This window comes from Bombus fervidus, chromosome 8 (genome assembly GCF_041682495.2).
Source record: "Bombus fervidus isolate BK054 chromosome 8, iyBomFerv1, whole genome shotgun sequence".
NCBI classification, from domain to species: domain Eukaryota; kingdom Metazoa; phylum Arthropoda; class Insecta; order Hymenoptera; family Apidae; genus Bombus; species Bombus fervidus.
Window position 1 is genome coordinate 1,232,785 of NC_091524.1, and position 22,812 is coordinate 1,255,596.

Sequence of the window (22,812 nt, forward strand, 5' to 3'; positions counted from 1 at the left end):
GACATAGGAGTATCTGTGAAAAAAATTCTAACTCGAAATATATAATATATAGCGAAGAAATACATATAGGAATATAAAATTAATGTAAACTGTGTATTCAATTCATATAGTTGTTTATTGAAATAAATTTAATAGCGACAAATGTCTCACATTTTATACTGACTTTCAACATTACAGACATGTGATTTTGATCATGTATATGTATATTCGTGTAATTAACAACCAATTTTGGTATATTTATTTCTAAATTTACTAATATTTTATTTTAATCCACAATATTCAAACAATGATACAATTACATTACTATCTTTTTTGCAGAACGGTATTAGATACATTTTTCAATCTACATTTTCATTCGTTATATAATTTTAATGAAAGTGAAGTGATTATTGGGAATGTTACAGACTCTTCTTTGTATCATCTAATTTTAACATCTTTTATTTAATATATGCAGCTAAAATTACTGCAATCGCTAAATATCAAACGAAAGTTGCTCACAATGATCAGTATCGTTATCGCAACATTATTCAAATATTTGAATAATATTCTGTTACATTATCATTGTGATATTATGATTTTCCAGTTTTCAACTTTTGTTTCATATTTATGTATAATGAGAACAATTTATAAGTGCATATCTCCTGCTTCTTTTGAAATATGTGACAGAAGAAAATGTCACTAAAAATGTGTTATGCAATAATGTTGCTCCTTTAGGAACATTAAATGTAAGATATGCCAGAAAAAGGTACTATTTTTTCCGATATACCTTTTACATCTTGTATTTGATCCTGATTTATTAATAGAGCATTTTATACAGACAATATGAATCACTTAATGAACAGAAACGTCAACAAACACGATTCTGTCATTCTCTACATATGTATCGGAATCTGACTACCCAACTTGCATTAATACTTGTAATGTCATTATACATTAATACAATTAATATACTGAACAATACATCCAAATAGGATACTATACATACATTATGTAAACCAAATACAATAAGTAAAAAAAGAACTTGGTTATATTTTTAAAAAAATGAACACGTTAATAAAACAAAATTGTAGTAGTTCATATACTTTTATAACACCTCCGAGTTTTCTTTACAAGTGTTATAATACTTTAATGTAACGTGTACAAAAAAGATAAGATTATAATATTGTAAGCCAGCATAAACAAGTCTCAGTACATATATCCATACATCAATATGACGAGATCGTTATAAAGTTCGTTATATTTTCAATGGATTAAATACGTTCTCTGTCTAGTGAGAATATATCAGAGAGCTACCTTTGTTATCATTCTTTTTTCTTTTTTTTCCTTTAGGAAAGCATGTAATATTACTATTCTATACTTCACATTTTGGCTGCCTGATCAAATGCTAAATTTATTATTTATCCATGCCACAACAATAACACACACAGATACTAAACTTATATACTGACAGGACATACAAACGTATCTCATATCTTACTATATTTAAATTTCTAGATACATTACATACAGTTTACAGACTTCTCAGTATTATTTTGCACTGTTGTTATACTGATGTACTGATATATGCCGCTCTCTTTTATTTATCTTGCTAGGTATTTTGAGGCTCATACATTTGACTGTGACAACAACGTTTTCATTGAATCTAATTAAATAGATCCTTTATTTTATTACTACAAATTATATATTAGAATAATATTTTCACCATATTTCATTTTCCATTGGATGGACATGAATATATGTTAGTTTTGAGTACTTATCGTTTTTCTTAATAATCACTTAAATATGTTTAGCCCAATTTTCTTCTTTTCTTTTACCAAAAAGGAAGCACTGTGTAATTTCATGACACATTTATTGAATTGAAACTTACAAATAGTTTTGTTTAATATTGTTAATTTTATGTTATCTTAAACTAAAACTTCTTTCAATACTTAAACAAAGGCACGTACGTACGCAATACATCGATATTTCGGTGAAAGTATGTAAAGTATGTTGATAGTTACTTTATGAAGTAACATAAAATAATCCAATCCAATTGGTAGAATGTAGAATGTTGCAATATAATACGGATTACTAAAATTATTACTATTGCATACTCGTTTAAAGATTTGTTATATGATTTGTATTTGCAAAATATTTAAGTATTTTTTTTTTTGTTTTTATTACGGTTATTTCCTTTTTTCCATAAACAATGATCAATGTGTACTCTTTAATTACTTTAACAGTAAATTAATTATTTTATAAATGTTACTCATAAACTAGAAATTCGCGCTTAAATATTTCGTAATTTACTTCGAATTCTTTATTTTTATTTATGTTACAATTATCTTGCGGCAACGCTTTTCTCTTTAATGATATTATTTTAGCATTTTATATAATTGTGAGCTATTGAAATAATCTTGTTCTACCTAGATATTATAGAAAAGTAGATTTTGTTGATCTCTGTTACTGAACGTGTTGCACATTGTGTTTCACATACCATAAGCCTGGTATGCCGCTGCAGGTGGTGCATAGACACCTTGCGGTGGTGCTCCATATACGCCTTGTGGTGCATAACCAGGTGCCATCATACCTGGTCCTGCTGTCAACATTAACTGAGGTTCCGCTATAAATAGAAAATACATATGATATGATAAGATACAAAATATATATAACACATATTTGTTATTTCTTCAAGAATTTTTTTCTAATATTATTATATCAAAAATAATTACATAATTTTGTGTTGAATAAGACTTATGTTATAAGAAATTTCTTTAGTGTATATATGCAAAGAAAAGTTGTAAATCTTTATTTTTTGCTCTAGATCAATTTATAAAAAGATTGTTCACATCATAACAAAAGAGAAACAAATATTCCCTTTAAATAGCATAGCCTTCTTCACGCATGTACAATTTATAAAAATTTCTAATTTATAATCGTTTTTTAATAATTTATTTAAATTCTTAAAAAATATTTAAACTAAGAAATAAATACTTACGCATAATCATAGGTTTATGTTCTTGATGATCAGTTTCTTCCATGCGGCGACTTTCAGCTTCTTCCAATTTATCAACCTTTTAAGAAAATATATGTCATTATCATAATAATAAAATGTCGGCAATTAAATATATTAAATTATGAGAGGTATTACCTTAGTAATATATTCCCGTGCAACTTGTATAAGATACGGCATAGCGAAATGTAAAATACGATGTCTCCACGCAAGTTCCAAAATAACATCTGGATGAAGTAAATCATAACAATGAAACAGACATGCTGCGAAACAATCCTTTGATCCTCTCTCCAAGAACCACTCTAATAATTCTTGAGCAACTTCGGGATTGCGAGATTCTGCTGCATATTCCATAGCATCTCTATTCAGTTAACACAATAATTAAAATACTGAATAACGAAAATAAAAATAAACAATGAAAATTCATATAAATAGAATATTTAAATGTTTTACTGCAACTTACCTAAACAATCGATCCTTTTTACATAGTTCCACCGATTGTTTCCATCTGTTATTTCCTTTGTACAAGTATGCGGCAATTCTTCTAAATTCAATTAATTCATGTTTCTCCAGTTGTTGCGCTAACGCAATATTATCAAAATTATCGAACGCATCAATCGATGTTCTGAGTCCCTGATAATCTTCTTCGTCAATAAGTAGACCGTTTAATGCTTCATTAATTGCTTTATTATTTAATGCTTGAACCGACCTCAAGTATGGTTTTACAAGTTGTAAATGCCCTGTTCTTTTGAAATATGCAACTGCTCTCGTATGATCCATGCGTGGAGCAAGTACAAGTAGTATATCATTCAGAAGTAGGGGTTTATATTCGACATAAAACTGTATAGCTTTATAATAAAGTTCAACGTTTGCCACTTTAGTAATCACATCTTTGAAATGACCTTCTCGCCATGCTTCAGTGGGGTGTTGCATCATTGCAAGAACTGCATTGTCGTACTCTTCATATTTATCATATAAAAATACAAGCTCTGCCCATAAGTGTGCTTGCTCTGCTGCACGGAGTACCTATATATTTTATTAATAAATATGATACATTCTTTTCCATTTTGTTCATATTCAAATATTTTAAATGTAATTAATAGTATACCTTCGGTATATTAACTCGAGACCAGAAAAGTTCAAGATGTTCTCGCATTCGTTGAGGTTTATACTTGCTATAAAGTATAGCTAATTCAGTGAACATTCCCATATGCGCTCTTTCAAGTCCCAAAGCAGCTTCCAATAAATTAATAAGTTCCTCAAAGTGCCCCCGATCTTGATAATAATTGATTAAATCTTCTAATTCATCGGCATGTACGACTATATGTAATCCACACATTTGTGCTAATCTAAATTCTCCGCTATCCACACAAGCAAAACAAACTTCTTTCCAAGTACGAGTTGAATTCGCTTTGCGAGCGCTGTCAACGGCGCCTTGGAATTCTTTTAAGTGAACAAGCGTAATAGCTAATCGTGCAAAATTCGATACATTATTGTACAAAAGTTTAGCAGCATCGTACATCTTGTCGTCGAAACATCTATCGCCAATCTAATAACAAGTAATATAAATTTACATTTATGGACATAAATATATCTGTTTTAGAAATAATATACATAAATAAATATTACGTGTCTAATATGTATACATAAAACTTACCTTTTGTATGTCGGCATGATTAGGACCAGAAATAAATTCTTCAAGATCTGCAAGTCTATTGGTTCTTGCATATGCGTAAATTAATTCACTTTCAATGAAAGATTCACGCGCTTTTTTGCGAGCCATTTGCAAGTAACGAACCAAATCCTCCCAATGAGAAGTTCGATGAGTAGTTTCTACTACATCTACATACGCTGATGGATCGTCAGCCTTAATAAAACTATCTATGGCTTCTTTCACTAAACCTTGTTGTAATTGTGCTCTGGCTAATTGAGACCATACCGGCGGTTCATTACATCTATAAGAACAGACCATTAATTTTTATTCAGTTCATTAATATACTATTTCATGTTAAATTTCATACATAGTACTTTCTACAAATTTCATACATAGGTACTTTCTACAAATTCAATTCATTATAGCTCACCTTTCAGCAAATTCGTAAGCTCTGTCTAAATTATTAACCTGCTCGATTAAAACTTGGATAGCTGACGTGTTCACATCGAATTTTTTAAAGATGGCAAAAGCTTCTTCGTATAACTCATTGTTAATAGCAATGTTAGCAATGTCAGGGGCGTCATAATTATCCAGCCGATTGATGTACTCCATAACACGCGTACGATCAGCCTTTATTGCCGTTAAAATCAAAAGATTTTGTAAATTGCGATGATCACTAAATACACTACTGTCGAGTACGATTTTCTCAAGAAGCTCAATTAGTTCATTGGGTAAATCAGCAGTCATAAATGCTTTGACAGTAACCGATATATCTTCAGGATCTTGTGTTTCTGATAAAGCTGTTTGTACAACCTACAAAGAAATCTCGATAATTTCATAACAATTGCACACAAGCATAGTTAAAATTATAGAAACAAATTTTCATTAAATGATTAAAAAATTATTGACGCTACTTTTATCATTTTTCTTTACTGTAAACTTACCTGATCAATCAACGGCCTTTTGTAAGGGTTGCTTTCAAGAAGAACTTCAGCCCATAAATCTGGATCTCTACGTCTCACTAAATATCTAGCTTCACTTTTGAAAAGGCTATTTTCGTTACATACGCTTATCAATTCCCTATCGCATTGACCACGCTCATACGCAATACACGCTAAATGTGGATCACGTTTTTCACAATATTTTCCTACTACTCTACTATCATAAAATTGATTCTCTCTGTAAAATAGAAATTTAATTAATAAAGAACATTTTATATAATATATTTTTTTGTTATGTCAAGATATATTTAGATTTACTTACTTAAGAAATCTCTCTGGATTATTATTACTGTCAATGTATATCTTTGCTAGTGCATTATGTGTTGCAGGTTCAACACAACCTTCATGGACACGAGACTCCAGCCATGGAAGTAAGAGCTTCAAACGGTTTCTCTTCTCAACTTCTTCTACAAGTTCGTCAGTAGAGAACTGACCACGTACCACAAGAATTAAATTTTTTATTATATCCTCTGAGCAATCTACATCAAGTAAACCACCCACTACAACTGGTAGACGTGACGGATTTACCTAAAATTAAACCAGCATTACAATAAATAAAGCTAGAAACTATATTGCAATTATTATTTGTCGTAAAGTTTAGTCATTACAAAATTTACAACTCTTATATTAAATTCAATGCAGAATGACGATTAATGAAACTTACTTTTTGAACGTAAATTTCTATGTACTTTTGTAAATTATTTCGGTAGAGATACAGTACAAGATCATGTACAAAATCGAATCGATCACAAACAATGATCAAAGGTAACTGATCAGATAATTTTGCCTCTTTGAGGAAATTTTTTACACGTTCCGGATTGTAACAATTACTTTCTCTACAAATTCGTTCCACTTCTTTAATTTGTCCAGTTTTACATGCTGCTTGAATATATTTAAAATGTACTTCTTGATCTTGACTGAAATTAACAATAGATCCCAGGAAATAAAACAGTCCCTCATATGATTTAAAACTTTCAAATAGATCTGAAAATAATGATGATATGAAGTAAATAAACCAATACATAGTAATATAAATAACATAAATCAATATGTGTTTAAAATAACATTATTAGCAAATTATAAATACCTATCAGTGCTTTAGTAGTCAATTGTTCATGATATTTTGTTGCAATCTGAATACAGATTTGTAAATTCTGTCTTATGTTAGCAGTCAACATTGCCTTCAAACATTCCAAAGAATCTTCAACTGATAATGTTCCAAAAAATCCAACAAGCCAATCTGGAGAAAGTAAATGTGTATGTACTACAGCTCTCTTAATGTCATATAAATCGGTGTAATGTTCCAAAGCACGTTGTAATAAGCCAGCTTTTTCACATAATTGTGCAATGTGAGCTCTGTCATAGTGTGTGAACATTTGATTTCCTAAGATTGCATCAGCAACTTGTGGAGCAGACATTAAGTTCATTTCTAAAAGTCGTGTTTGTAAAGCTCCTTCACTTGGCCGATTATTTTTCAAAGCATCCAATAAAAATGCTGTACATTGTTGAACCATGTTTTGTTCCATGAATATATCCACAATTTGGTTGATATCGGCTAAGGGTTCATCATCTTGGACCAACATCTGGGCGAATGCTACACCCTGATCTGGATTAATTCTCATGACATTTCTTAACAAAAATATATAATCAGGGGTATAAGAAACTTTCTTAGCATACAATACAATTTTCTGGAATTGTCCAGTTTCTGCAAAACATTGTATAACTTTATTAGGGACATTAGCTCTTAAATAAACACTAAGAGCTAAGGTTGGATCAGCTTGTTTCACTAAGTCACCCAATTCTTCGCTACATTCTAATTTATCTTCTTTCAACCATTTCTCAAGAAGTTGCTTACGACCTTGCACAAGCACTGGACGACATAATTCTAAAGATTCATATTTATTTAATTGTCCTTGATCTAGAAGTATTCCAAAATATTGCAATAAGGGTGATGTTTGTCCTTGCGTAGTTGGTACCTGTTGGAACCGTTGAATAGTCGCCGGGGTTCGAAGTATTCCTTTCGGAGCGTTTGCTGCAACTTTGGCTGCTTCCGCGTATTGACCATTTTGGAAAAGCAAATTAAATTTCCTGACGAACAAGTCTTCAGCTCCTGACAAATTATTTCTTACAGCCATTCGCAATGCAAGTTCGGAATTTTGTAGTACTCCATTTATATATGGAATTATGTTTTCTTCATCGACGGATACAGATAATACTTGACCTTTCCGATTTACTCCTATTATACCACCAGATGCTTCATGCGGTGCAGTGACAAAAATAGTTTCTCCAGATATGCGATTCATAAATATACATGTAGCAGATTCAATATCATACATATGTATATAGCCATATTTTGTTATTAAATATATAACATCATACTTTGAGCTGACTTGCATAGCAACAGGAAAGTCATTTCCAGCTTCTGGTGGGAAAAAAACATCTACTGCCTTCTTTGGGAAAGGATGATTACCAGCAGGAGGTTGACCTACTTCGATAATATGGAGCTTTGCACCTTGTACTGTTCTAACAGCAAAACAAAATAAGTTACTTGGTTCTGCGTTTCCTTCCATTTTAAATTGGGCGAAAGAAGCAGCATGTCCTTCGATTGGTTGAGAACATTTTCTCTCAACAGAATAAAGTTGCATAGCACCAACCACTCTATTGTGCTGAGCAGAAATACCAATCAATAATAGCCATGTTTGTTTTGGATCAGTTCTATAATTAATTATTTGACAGCCATTTAATGACGAATGTCTGTCAAACATTTTATTCGGTGTAGATTCTCCTTCCATAGACCAGTGATAAACTGCAGTTTCTGTTACCAATGCCAAAGTATTTAATGATATCCACTTCCAGAAGACTACATCTTCTGTCATTGTGTGAGCTTTCATTTTTGATTTCATTTCTATGTTAAAAATCTGAAGAGTTTTCATTGCTAATAGTAAAAATAAAACATGTTACTAAATTTATTATTAAGTTCCATGTATTTATTTTATATTAATTATTACCTTTTAAAGCTATTACTTTACTTGCAGGATTCATGATCGCAGAATCTGCAGAAATAGGTCTCCTGATTGGATTTGCAGAATCATTCATATCGATAATAACTACCTGTGCAGTATCGCCAACTTTTTCTCGAACACAAATAAATTTATCAGATTCCATTGTGAGTGTGTTAAAGCTGACATTGTTAGCATTAATCCCAACAGCTGTAAGCTAGAAAAACGAAAATGACAAAAATAAATTATCATACTGAGAATCTATCTTTAATTGAAATATATCTAAATATTCTATAAATTGTAATTAGAATATCTTATTCTACAAATGACTTTAATGTATTATTAAATAATATTAAATTATTTATAATATTATAATATTAAATTGTTGGAGGGAGCTTTTAATATAATTTCATATTAAACATATTTAATAATTAATTTAACATAAATAAGCATAAAAGTGTCCCACATTGATTTTTATCTAATCTGAAAATTTAATAAAAATTGTTATTGAACTAAATTATAATTATAGCTAGGAATTAATTTCATCAGCTTCAGGAAGATGGGAGAAATAGATTAGTTAAATGCAGTTTATCTGGAATGTAAAATAAAAAATACATAATGATACATGATTGCAATTAAAAGCTATTTCACGCGAAATCGCAAATCATTATTATAAAGAAGTAAATTACCGACGAATTAATGAATCATAATCTAATTCCATATTGCTATCGCGAGATTTGCGAAACACAACGAATATTTTAATTAGAAAATTCACGATGTATAAAGACGGAAATAAGGGGCGTATATGTCGAGTAGACGTGGCCCTCGTTGATAAAAAAAATCAATTTATTTTTCTCATCGACACTGCTATACAGAATAATATTATGATTAGTTAACCTCTAAATATCCTATTACGAACGTTCATATAAATTGATTAAAATTTAGTATAACGAACGAACATGCGATCACTATTATACCTGTCAAAGTAATGTCAATTCAAAAGTATTTTAACGGGATTCGTATCTCCTCGTTATAGCAATAAAACTGGCAGCCAAAAATTTTCTAGAAGAACGTTATAATAGTAAAATGAAGTTGAAAATGTAGTTAGCAAAAATGAAGATGTTTGACGACGTGTCGAAATAATAGAAGAGCCGGGTACGAAAGCAGGTCACCTACCTGGAGATGTTCTTGAAACCTTATGGGTAGTAACTGCGTCATTTTCCTAATGTTTTCCCAAAATTTTCGAGGTTTTTCAGCCGCGGTTACCTAATGAAAAATCTATCGCGGCTGTCTATCGTTCCTATGTACAACTGTTTTGGCTTATAGTGCGCTCTTCTCAACCAAAAAACCTCGGTCCAACCATCAGCGCACAAAACCAACTGACGCAAAGTGAATGCCGTCACTACTTGCCGCTGACACCCATCATGGCCGCCAATGACCGCCCCTCTATCTAAAAATAGTCCCTCAAGTACAAAAGTGTTTCGATCGATTCTATATTCTGATATTGCCAAACGTTTGTAAACGCATCCAAATAGTTACATTATACAAGACCTGTAACCGAATATCGAATAATCACGATTATCTTCTTAATTCCGTCAATTTAAACGTTCGGTAGCGTAAGAATACACGTAACTGGATTTTCTAACAAATCTCTCCAACATCATCCCTTCCTTTCTTCAATTCTCAACCCCCACTCCTTGCTATGAATGAAGCTGCAACGGCGCACAATTGAGTACATTACGTATACGTTTTCTATTATGTACATTTCCTCATATAGGAAATTAATATCCAGTCTCACTAGAACTTACTACTACAATAAAGGAAATAGTAATCATAACTAAAAGTTGTATTATAACATTATGATTTTTCAAGAATTTGAAGTTTTGAATGGCATATCTTTGCACGAAGATTGTTGCAATATTAATTCAGAAAATTTGACGTCTATAGGTATTTATAACTATTCGACAATATATACAGACAAATAGATGATTAAGAATTAATTGAATTAAAGTACGTTAAGTTTGTTACAATATTAATTCAGAAAATTTGAGATTTATAGGTATTTATAACTATTCGACAACATATACACGCAAGTAGATGATTAAGAACTAATTGAATTAAAGTATGTTAAGTATATTGTAATATTAATTCAGAAAATTTGAGGTCTATAGGTATTTATAACTATTCGACAATATATACACACAAAAGGATGATTAAGAATTAATTGAATTAAAGTATGTTAAGTATTAATAAATTAAAAATAAAATTTATTTCATTTCAGAGCTGTTGTCAAAACTGTATAATACATATGTTGCACAAATATTATACAGATATTATTGTTGGTCATTTTAATCAAAAAGACCGAAACCCATGTCGTCGTCTTCCGATTCAGATTCCTCTTTCGCTGGCTTTTTCTCTTCTGTAAACAGAAATTATGTCAATAATTTTTATATTTCTAATTGTATTATATATTCATATAACATTTACCTTTCTTTTCTTCAGCTGGGGCTGCTGCACCTCCTGCAGGTGCAGCATCTGCACTAACAGCTACAGCACCACCAACTGGCATGGATAATAATTTTTCCATCCCTGAAAGAATCAAACATCTTTTTGTTAAAATGACCTGTGTTAGTAGAATGTCGAATAATATTAATACATCAATGAAACAAAACAGTTTTTAATTAATTTGACAAAACATTATTTCCAAAACAAAACAAACCATGTCAAGATAAAAATAGATATATAAATATATAATTTCTTTGTAATAAATAGGTTCGTGAAAATAAGCCCTTTGTTTCTTAACCCTTTGTGCTCAAGAGGCGACTCAATCGCTACAGCGTTTCATACGGCAACTCAAATAGCGAGTGAGAAGAGTGTTTATACTAGATTTCGTTATCGCCAATTAATGATAGCACAGTATTTTTCGTAAATAGGTTTCTTAGTTCTTTGTTTGGAAGTGTGAAGTGTCACACTTTGAAATGGAGATAAAATATTTAGTCTTAAACTCCTCCAAAACCATGGTTCTGACATCTCATATATTAGTTTAGATTCGACAATCATGGTAATATAGCTTAGAAGCCCTAAAAGAATGAATTTCGGAAATGAAATTTGCTCGAATGAAGATGAATTTGATTTTGAATTGTTGAGACAAGATCGATTGTATCCATGAAGGAATTATTGATAAAGAAAATGAAAACAGTGATGGAGATAGTGACATAGTATTAAGTGTAAGAAATCGAAAGATTAGAATAATAGATAGTGAATCCAAAAGTGACAGTGATGCCCCACAAAATCCTAATAAATCAGAATGGACACCTTTTGAACAATTTAGCGAAATACCACTGAGAATAAATTTCATAGCCGACGAAAAATTTGGAAGGCTATAGGTATCCTCAAATGTTGAACCATTGAATTTTTAAAGATATTTCTTACCGATAAGCTAATAAATCAAATAATAACTGAAACAAACAGTTATGCTGCAAAAAAAATATAAGAGGAAGAACATTGTTATAACATTCAATTTGGCAAATATAATGTCACCAAAGAAGAATTTTGGCCAAAGCAAGGATGCATCTTGGTGAATGCTTTATAAATTATCATACAAAAAATACAGAAATTAATATTACAAAACCATATTTTTAAAAATGTAAATTTTTAAAGTAAATTATTAGAATATAATGTTTTTGTAAGTTAATTTGTATATACAATCATTTTATGTTACCTGTAAGAGACTTATCACATATGAGCAAAATCATCTCGAGTTACTACATCACCAGACTAAAAGTCATTGAGCGCAAAGAGTTAAAATATTGAATGTGTATCTAAGAAAACTGAAACTTGATGAAATTGAGAAATACATATAAAATGGAGCTGATTAATTTAACTTCTGACAAACTCACGTAATAATCATTTCTTTTATAGACATCAATAAAAAAGATATATTAAACACTGAATTATTTCATAATTTATCTATACATATGTATGTGTTGATATTTAAATTTAAAGAAGCTGTACCTTGTGCGATAAGTTCATCTACTGATTTTCCATTCAGTTCTGAGATGACTTTCTTAAGCTTTTCTGTATCTGCTTCAATTCCAACAGATGATAAAATTTTTTCAATATCATTTTGACTAGGAGATGCTTTCCCTCCCAGGGTAGCTAACAGATAAGCGGCCACGTAACGCATTCTGAAATAAGAAACACATTTTGAATGCTCTTTTGAATTTAATATCTCGTCATTATTTATATTGATCAGTTTCTTTCAGCAAGAAAAAATTGCCATCACAGTTCTCAGTCGAAAGATGGTGATTATTTATATCATCATATACAGTTCATATTAGTGCTATACATAAGTGAATTTGGAAACAAACAACATTCGTTTATCAAGAAAAATAATTAGCATTAGATATATGGGAATCTAAATATAATTTTTTACGTCTCCTTATACTGAAACCTATTTTTGCGTTTCAAATACTATTAACTATACACAGAGTGTATAAGATATTTATATAATTAATTATTTGTATAATAATTTGTACAATTACACAATATTGAAATAATAAAACTTGAGAAATATAATAATATAATGAACTATATTAGAAAAATTATAAATAACAGATACACGTGAATAATGAAATCTGTATTGTATCGTAAATCATCTTGTAATGTAATACATAATAATATAAATAAATTTAATTATTTAATATATGAATAGGTGGCACACTTAAAATGAACAATATTATTTATTATAAATTACGTTTAAATACATATATTTACCTTTAAGCCTTGCGACACGAAACGTGTACACGCTCAAAAAGAAAAGTACATTCACTTCAACGCGTTGATAGAAGGTAAAGAACATAGAACACCAAACTTTAAAGGAAGGAAACATTTATATCTATTGAAACGCCATCTATCGTAGACAAATACAATATTAAATTTCCAACTTATATAATTTTTATTTCTACAATAATATGAATTTACATAATAAAAAAAATTGAGATATATATATAACACTCTCAGGACAAAAATACTATTATTAAATAAAAGTATAATTACCATATATTGTCGCTTGGCAGGAATTAAATATCATATACTTGGTTTTTGTTCTTTTATAACTTTTATTATTACGTTTAGTTACAAGAGTAAATCAAGTTAATGTTATTAATTGAAACACTGATTTAAAATTAATGCTAATTATTTTATTTGATATACATATTTGGTGATTTAAAGTTCAAGTTCTAGTTCATTTTTTCTCTTGGTTAACAATATTGGCTCCAAGAGATGGCGTTTGATGATTTGAGCTTGAATTTATTTTTTACTTTGTTTTACCAGAGAATAAATAAAAGTGCTTACGCCCATGATCATATAAATAGGTCTCGACACTTCTTAGGGAAAATCGTATGAAAATTGAGTCGTGTTATAGTCGTGAAAAATCATCATGGAAGGTTAATAAAGTACACGATCTTACGAAGGTGAAAGAAATGAGAAGAGTGTCCCTATCTCTGTTTGAGATATTCATAGCGTGTCAAGGGTGCGCAGAACGAGAACCTTCTTGTCTTCCATGTTGGTTTTTCACAACTTAGTTACGACTCAATTTTCGAATGATTTTTCCTAAGCTTCGGCAAAGAGGAAATCTCTTCTTTGGCTTTGGTATATGAGTCTCAAGACCTGTTTATATAATTGTGCTTACGCCAATTATTATAGTTTTTCTACAGTACAGGTGCTACACCATGCGGTCAAATGCTGAAAGATATTCCACGCTAGCATATACAAGAACCTATTTACATAGTTCCACCACAAACGAGTTATAATCGCCTGTGTGTCCACTCTACAGAATCTATTTCATTGCATGGTTCTACGGAAAAGTTCATACTTTTCTATCCGATAAAACACTTATTAGAATAACAAAATCGCACAATAATTACACTAAGTTACCTTATAATGAGAAGTTAATTGTTTATTAAATTTATTTTAGAAAAATTAATAAATATATTTTTATATCTTTATACATTCTTTTAATATTAATATTATATTTTCTTAAATATTAAATTTTTACAATTTATTTTGATAAATTTTTGATTATTTTTATTTATTATAATACGCCTGCATATTCTTACAATTTTACAGATGAAAATTGTAATTAAAATATTTAAAACATAAGAAACTGCTGTACCAAGAACATAATTTCTTGATTAATTTTTTAAAAACAAAAAGCCATGCATTCGAATTCTTTTGGAACTGTTTACTATGAACCTAAAATATTGAATGAACATACAGCCAATTCGAGATTTCACAGTTCTTGCCGTCTTCTTGTTAATCATAGCTATAGAGAGTATAAATATTTCTGTCTCTTTTTTGCTTTGACTCCCCTCTCGCTCTTGTCCTTTTTAATATCATAAAAAAAAAAGAATTTAGTTAAACAATATTGCATCTGATAACAATTAGCATTAGCAAATAATAAGTGAAAGTAATACATACATATGTATTACTAACTTAGTTATAAATTTTCTTTTTTCTTTTTCTTTCCTTTTTTATATTCCTCTTGAAATTCACTCATTTATTTACAAGAAAAGTTATGGAATATCAAAATTTTTTCGAATATTAGATGTTAATTGTTAGAATTAGAAGAATTATTAGATCTTAATGTTACAATTGTATGTTTGTTTCATGAATAAAATTTACATTAGGGTGTTTCGATATACCTTTACTCGTCATAACAGAATTATCATTATTATTTGATAATATCTTATGTTGCTTATTTGTATCTGCTAAACTCTATTTTACATACATTTCATGTATGTGAACGTTTCGTTTCGCTCAATAACCGGACGACGTCAATGCTATAAATGTATGTATATATGTACTTGCGTTTTTCTATTCGATATTCTCGAATTTAGTCTTCATCACTAATATCATTCGATAATCGAAATTGAAAATTTGAAAATTACAGTTTGAATAATGTGAGAATTGTGTAACTTTTATATATTTTAAAATACAATAATATAATACGTTTACGTTTCTGTGAAATTTCAACATGGTAATATATTAAAAATTTTTTATTGAGGGCTATTATTAATGATTCTTCATTATAATGCATTTATCGCTATTTATTACCATTTATTATTACTGCTTTTTTAATGAAGAGGTTCAGTAGATTATTCTATTAACATTTCATAAATCAATCTCTTTATAATATTGCGTCCAGTATTACAAAATATATCCAATAATGAAATGAAAGGAAATAAAATGCTATTATTCTAAATACTTTAAACTTTTCAGATCATTTTATTGTTTGCACCTAATTAGTGGCAGAATGAAGAAAATCATTTAAAATCACTAGTAGCCATAGATTTGCTAATATGTAATTACAATATAAGTTCATTAAATTAAATTTAGTTATGTGATCTTCTCTTCATCACATTCGGAAAAAAATCATAAAAGATCGATTACTTTTTCGAAAACAATATTTCGTATATTTCTACTACAAAATAAGACTAGGTCTTAATTGTCGATGTTAAAATGATTTTTTATTATCCTTCGAATGAGATGAAGTGCTTGAAACATTTTGTTCGGCTTAAGTCGTTGTCTAAGCAAATAATAAGAGAGAGCCCTTAGACAGATAAGGATAATTATTAAAGCGATAATGTCAACCCAAAAAACCACATGTTCCATCTCTGAAACGATAATTAAGACATTGTATTACAGCAAATAATATATTTTGAAGTCTTTTAAGCACTTTTAGGAGACTTACGCATTGTTAGTAAAACTTGTCGAGGTGTTCCAAAGGGGCAGAATATTTCCGCAGGCGGACAATATAGGTTTTCTCTGTTGTAACCGTACAAAGCAACTACAAGACCTTCTATACCATATCGAATGTAACTTAGATACATTATGAGTTTACGATAGATAGATAAACTTTCTATTTCACCGATTCCTTGTATAGCTACCAACACTAGTGGAGTGGAAATTACAGGCCCAACAAATGTACCATTCTAAAAGATAATTAACGTCAGAGAGAATATTCAAGATTTTGAAATATTAGTCGGTACTCGTTAATTAGCTCACGGTGTTATAGTATTATCATTACTAATAAAGGGATAATACGAAACATACCACGATGTTCAGCGTGCTGGCTATAACTAATGCCATACTTTCTGCGATAAACGCGCACATGAAGCAAATACTAAAAAACATTGCACATCTGGACAACTCCAGAGGTTGATCTGTGATTACATATACCATCAATAAATATATCGACGATAGTAATATCTACAACATTGATTTGTTGATTAGAACGTTGTATCGCTTTTAAATGATTTATAAAGATGCCATATTGTATAACTTTTGACGAAATCCAATATGCTATTACCCGCAATATGATCTTACCTGTCCAGGTATATTAACTATTGTAAATGCACAATAATAGGGACTCAAATCGTACCACATGTTGAAATATTCTCGTTTAACCAATTGCACTTCCGAAGGAACTGTAATTTTAAAATTAGCTAAAAAATATGATCGAATTTGAAGAAAACAACAATGAAAATTGGTAAGATAATAGAGGATAATCGATCGAAAATGTAGTCGAACATTCAGCCAGACGTTCTATCATATTCTACCATTCAAAGGATTCTTGGCAACTTGTTAATTATTTGTTAATTAATTAATTTTTAATTATATAGTAATATTATTATCCATTAGGCAGTTCAACCTATCTTTTTTAAATAAACGCACATTAAGAATCATCGATTCACCTCGTGTAATTATTGTTTTCTTACAGTGCATTAATATCGGTGACATAGGTACATAGAGGAGAATTATCAAACAAGCAAAGCAGAAAGTAAAGTTGGATAAGGTTTTCGACCCGTCGTTTCCAATGTTTAAAAATAAACTACCAACGACGAAGCCCAGGAATATATATAAACTTATTTTTAAGTAGATATAACTCTGCAAAATATTAAGCATTTGTTACGTTACGTATTTTTTCCAAAATCTTCCGTTCATTAAATTTTATAATTATTTTGCACCTTATTTCTACGTAACTGTAATAACATTCTTCTCGATAGAACAACAAATTGTTTGAACCAGGACACTTTCGATATTTTTGCTTTGTATTGAAATTCGAACCTCGTTCGTCGAGAAACAGGAACGATAGGAAATTCCGTGTCCACAGCATTTATCATTCGACTTATCCATTCTGAACCATATTCGCCCGCAGATATTTCTATCACTGTAACGATAACAGTTTAGTTTTCGAGCGATATATAAATTCAGCCAATAAATAAAGTTAATTAGCTTGTTATTTACCAAAATCGGCAGGATTATAGTGTTTCGGGCATTCGATACCAATTTGTCGAACAAATGGTACTAGATTATGTACAGTGCTTCTATAGATACATTGGCCAGCGGCTATAACATAAATGTGGTCGAATTTTGCGAAAATGCTTGCACTTGGAGTATGGAGGGAGCAGATTATCGTTTTCCCCAGTCGCACCAAAGATTTTAAAAGGTCGGTACACTGTGCAGCTGATATTTCATCTAGTCCTCTAGAAATTGAATGGGTGGATTGTAGAGCAATTATTGAAATTTTATTATTTCTTCCTTAATAAACGACATAAAGTACTCACGTAGTTGGTTCATCAAGAAACACAACAGGAGGATTACTCACGAGTTCCAAAGCGATCGAAAGTCTTTTTCTTTCACCACCCGATAGACATTCGGTAGTTGTATCTTTCGCATGACGTAATCGCAAAATATTTAGGATTTCATCTATCTAAAATTATGTAAATGTTCAGTAGTGGATATAGTGGATTGATACTATGTCAATAATCCATAGATCTCAACAAATTTTTAAAAATTTGTCATTATGTCGAAATGCTTGGATCTCTTTTTTCAAGACTGCCATTGAGTGCGCGACGAGAATATAAAAAATATGCGCGATGAAATGCATCGTATTCCGAGTATTCCGAGAACATAATTTAAGGTTGCGTACAAGAATCGCATTTTTAACCTAACAGATTTCTCCTGATATTTTTTACATACATCATACGAAAGAAATATATTTTTGTTCTTATGCAATTGTATTATACGTATGTATAAACGCGTAAAATGCTTACAGCGATCGATTTTGCTTTTTGGGAAATGTTGTCAAGTTTCAAATCTACAGCAAATTGCATTGCCTCTTGTACTGTAAGCCATGGTTGAAGAAGATCTTCTTGCATTATGTAACATGACATTTTTTTAAAATAATTTTCGTCTCGTATTTGTCCATTGATACTTATGTGTCCCGTAACGCTATCAGCCGATCTGAAAACGTTAGCTTTGATTTTGAAATCGAAAAAAGTAAAAAATGATGAAAATAGAATTGTTAGTCGTGTATCTATGATAGCGAGCAGCTAATCTATCGATCTTGACTTATTCACTTATTGACTTATTTACTAGACAAAGTATTCACTTATTTATTGTAAAATCTACGACGTAAACCGTGCAGTCAATGACCTTTGACATGCTGACTGCGCTTTTAAGCAGAATAGCCTAATTTAAACTTCATTAAAAGCATACGGATAACGCACGGTGACGATAAATTTTTCATATATTCATTTGAATACAATTGCTCAATGCATTTATTAATTTTACACTACATGTAAGTACTTTATTCTAGTTATGTAAAACATTACTTGTATCCTGCGAGAATGTTTAATAAGGTGGATTTTCCGGCGCCTGATGGGCCTAATATAGCGGTTAATTCTCCAGATTTAAATTGTCCACAGATTCCTCTTAATATTACTTTTGTACCTAAGACATACGAGAATAGAACATTTCATTATTTTACAATGTTATACAAAAAGAATGCAAAATTAGCAAATACACTATCGAGATGAAAAATAGATGAAAGTTCTATGCGTAATTTTCTGATAATATCCGATGATAAACAAGTAGTGTAACATAATTAAACAAGATTTCGAAGAAAATATAACATGATATAGTTCCCTGAATAATTTTAGTATTTTTCCACGCAATCCTTTAATTATTTGCATACGATACATATTTATCATGTTGAAGCGATGAAAGATATTAAAATCTAATCTTGTATTATATAAAACTATACATTTTTATTCAACGGCCAAATGAATTAAGATTAATCCATGATCTTTTTATTTTACTTATTTAATTATCGAATCAGTGAATAATTTATCTTTCTAATGTATTATTGCATGACAAAATACCTATTTTAATAAGATTTATCTTGAACAAGTATTAATGTATCATACTTAAGTTGTTTACTGTAATACCAATAATTAAAAAATTGTACAGCAATAAAATTTGTTTTTGCTATCCTAGATTCAAATATGATTATCTTATACATATTTACTTTTCGTATTACATAACATCTACTGTACCTTTACCGAATCGATTGGCTTAAGCATGATAGCGTTGATGTGTTTAACTTAATTTGCATCTTTTGCTTTTTAGAATTGTAACTGATTGTGAGGTACGCATTAAACGATTCCATTCTAATTGTGCTTTATGTATACAATATGCATACTTTGTTTAAAAAATTGGTCTTCTCGATTGTGTTCAGAACAAATATAGCTTTTCTTATTTGAAAGCGCTTAATCATTACTTTAAATAAAATAAAACAAGCATAAGATGTTTTATTCAAATATGATATTGTTATTTGTAGGTAGAAAGATTATAAACATAATAGAATTATAGAAAATAAGTCACGGAGTGAACGCAGCGCCAAAACGATTAAAACTACAACAAAACTAAAAGACTTTTGTAGAATCTTTTTACCCGATAATTTTATAAGAATAATTTTCTTTATCATTGAATCGTAATGAAATTTCAAGAAATTTTTAAGGTATCAATATTTCGAGTAGACATGTTTGAATTCTTAATCTATTATTATTTTTCTATTGAAGGCATATTATTAAAATTGCAATATAGAATATCGAATATACTTTTTCACGGATATGTTTCAGATGAAACGGAGCTTAAATAAAAAAATGAAAAATTGCAATATATATTTATTTTAAACATATTTGTTCTACTAGAACATAAGAAAATATTTAATAGTTAAATTATAAAATAAAATTTGAATACTTCAACTATTGTATTCAAACAGTATAGCAATGTTTATATTATCGTACCTTTTCTACCACAAGGTACTGTATAAGTTAAGTCATTGAATTCGATGTCAATAGGGGTTGTTATTTTTGAATATGATGGTGATACTGGGGTGTTTTGCATTCCATCGTTGCTCTGCTTCTCCTTGGACTCCGATTTTGTGGACATGATTGATCAGTAGTTTCACTAATTTATATCCACTTTGTTCAGATCATTATTCGAAATATGTAAGTACCTTTCTTTCTCATACCTTGAATAACTTACCACGTTAAAAGTTCCCTAGTGAGTTTATAAAAACATTTTCAAAAATTTAAAAAACTCGATTACGTTCTATGAAATTATTTGTGATCGATGTGTAATAGTCAGAGCAACACAAATTTTAAAATTATTGAAGATCTAAAACATTAATAAGGCCATACGGTTTTCTGTTTAAAAGAGAATCACTGAATGAAAATGGAAAAACTCGTAGGGACAGTCGAACGCTCAGTACACGGCAGATCGTTGTAAAAGACTGAAGTTGAAATAGCTTTAACCGCTTCCCTATTCTTAACATTATACGTACATGAATGTATCGGGTGGTACTATAACGATATTGTACATTACTACATTTGTACATTCTGAAACGAAGTAACTTGTAATTAAAACTCATATATGTTAAGTAATAACTTCCTCTATGGTAGCTTGATTTTGATTGAACACAACATGATTGAAAACAAAGATATATTGTAACAAAGAAACCATTAAAAATACGCGCAAAGTCCAGTGTGAATCATACTATACGCGATGTTTGTATATGTTCCATAGATACGATATACATATGTATAATGTATTACGCATCGTGATAACGAACCAAGATAAAGAGAAAGTATTGCCGCTATAAAAAAGCAATAACTAAATTTCAAGTTTCGTTTTTTCATCTACTTACCATTAATCAAATATATAAATATATTCAACTGTAGAAAACCTATTGGTATACTTTTATCTACAAAATATGCAGCAATATTTTCTTAACATTGTCCTTTTTGCATTGCTTCAATAAAAACAAATAACATTCTTTGTAGCATGTATTCTTCCCATAATCTTGTTATTCTTCTTTATTTAATTCAAACACGTTTTATATAACTTCTCAATTGTTTTGCTTCGTTACTTTTCATAACACAAAAAGTAAAAACAATGTATTAATATTTATTGTAGTATTTCGTAAAATATCGCAATATTGATTGAAGCGTACCGTAAAATAGAAATATTAATAAATGCGCATTTAGTTTTCCATTATTAGTCATTTATTGTCAATATTATCTATATTAGGTTGCATATGTGCTACCTATTCTGTATATATGTACTATGTATACTGCGATTTCTTGTCATGTTAAAAATAATACCACGCTAAACAAGTATGGGCTTCAGAATCTTGAAGTGTAACTGTCGCAAATTATAATCGAAATCAAATTCTAATGTACATATAATACAAAAAAACCATTTTAATTTATTTAATTTTTTATTAAAGTAATGTGACCAGCAAATGTGTTAAAAGACTGATAGATACCATTCCAAACCATCAAAAAATAGCTAGTTTTTCAAAAAGCAATGAAAAGGAGCATGGGGAGACAATAAGCTCATAATTCACTAATATACTACATGGAAAATAGGTATAAGATTTGAATACACAATCATACATTTTAATATCTCCTTGGAATTAAAAACTAAATTGCTTGGAATAAACATCTTATGTAAATGATACTTATACGTACTTATATAAAAAAGGAAAATTACCACTATTTCATGAAATTAATCAAATGATAATTGAGGAAATAATCTTAAGCAGAACATAATAATATTACCGCGATGTAATTATTGCAAATATGATGACCATGTTATATACAAAATTTCATACACATGAATAACGGTACACTTTTAATAGCGATATTCATTTCATTTGTTATTTTTTTATCATTTTATATTTTATCTTTATTTCCTTTTTCATAAATTGTCTCTTTATTTTATTATATTTTTTTATATTATATTATATTACAT

At 29.7% G+C, this 22,812-nt stretch overlaps 3 protein-coding genes, 1 long non-coding RNA gene and 1 other non-coding gene across 10 annotated transcripts; 1 reads left to right on the top strand and 4 right to left on the bottom strand.

Annotated features, from left to right (window-relative positions):
• Positions 1-96: 96 nt before the first annotated feature.
• Positions 97-10,333, bottom strand: Chc (clathrin heavy chain). The gene is made up of 14 exons (XM_072008319.1): positions 10,186-10,333; positions 9,823-10,096; positions 8,656-8,863; positions 6,735-8,582; positions 6,312-6,631; positions 5,910-6,175; positions 5,591-5,825; positions 5,077-5,459; positions 4,650-4,947; positions 4,101-4,541; positions 3,456-4,018; positions 3,131-3,353; positions 2,978-3,053; positions 97-2,602 (listed from the first exon to the last, which is right to left on the bottom strand). The coding sequence occupies exons 2-14, from the start codon at positions 9,862-9,864 to the stop codon at positions 2,469-2,471; spliced, it is 5,037 nt and encodes a 1,678-aa protein (XP_071864420.1). The 5' UTR covers positions 9,865-10,096; positions 10,186-10,333; the 3' UTR covers positions 97-2,468.
• Positions 10,334-10,896: 563 nt separating this feature from the next.
• Rplp2 (ribosomal protein LP2) lies at positions 10,897-13,580 on the bottom strand. 2 transcript variants are annotated; one of them, XM_072008420.1, is made up of 4 exons: positions 13,423-13,580; positions 12,661-12,833; positions 11,128-11,235; positions 10,897-11,060 (listed from the first exon to the last, which is right to left on the bottom strand). In XM_072008420.1, coding segments are annotated over exons 2-4 (282 nt in total). In that variant the 5' UTR covers position 12,833; positions 13,423-13,580; the 3' UTR covers positions 10,897-11,058. The 2 variants fall into 2 exon arrangements, with proteins under 2 accessions (XP_071864521.1, XP_071864520.1); XM_072008419.1 differs by having other exon boundaries at positions 10,897-11,065; positions 11,134-11,235; positions 13,423-13,579.
• LOC139990401 (small nucleolar RNA Me28S-Am982) lies at positions 12,900-12,975 on the bottom strand. Its single transcript, XR_011800561.1, has one exon. It is a non-coding gene; the product is annotated as a small nucleolar RNA Me28S-Am982 (small nucleolar RNA).
• A 356-nt stretch (positions 13,581-13,936) lies between the features above and the next one.
• Positions 13,937-14,710, top strand: LOC139989801 (uncharacterized). Its single transcript, XR_011800409.1, has 2 exons — positions 13,937-14,298; positions 14,369-14,710. It is a non-coding gene; the product is annotated as an uncharacterized lncRNA (long non-coding RNA).
• Positions 14,711-15,910: 1,200 nt separating this feature from the next.
• LOC139989776 (ATP-binding cassette sub-family G member 1) lies at positions 15,911-22,764 on the bottom strand. Of its 5 annotated transcripts, none has more exons than XM_072008375.1 (11): positions 20,802-22,764; positions 19,326-19,443; positions 18,765-18,954; positions 18,276-18,421; positions 17,956-18,194; positions 17,676-17,878; positions 17,427-17,595; positions 17,035-17,135; positions 16,762-16,917; positions 16,400-16,640; positions 15,911-16,234 (listed from the first exon to the last, which is right to left on the bottom strand). In XM_072008375.1, exons 1-11 carry the CDS (start codon positions 20,944-20,946, stop codon positions 16,179-16,181), a joined length of 1,764 nt encoding a protein of 587 aa, XP_071864476.1. In that variant the 5' UTR covers positions 20,947-22,764; the 3' UTR covers positions 15,911-16,178. The 5 variants fall into 5 exon arrangements, with proteins under 5 accessions (XP_071864476.1, XP_071864475.1, XP_071864478.1 ...); XM_072008374.1 differs by having other exon boundaries at positions 15,911-16,322; positions 20,802-22,360; XM_072008377.1 differs by lacking the exon at positions 19,326-19,443 and having other exon boundaries at positions 15,911-16,322; positions 20,802-20,932.
• Between the last annotated feature and the right edge of the window lie 48 nt (positions 22,765-22,812).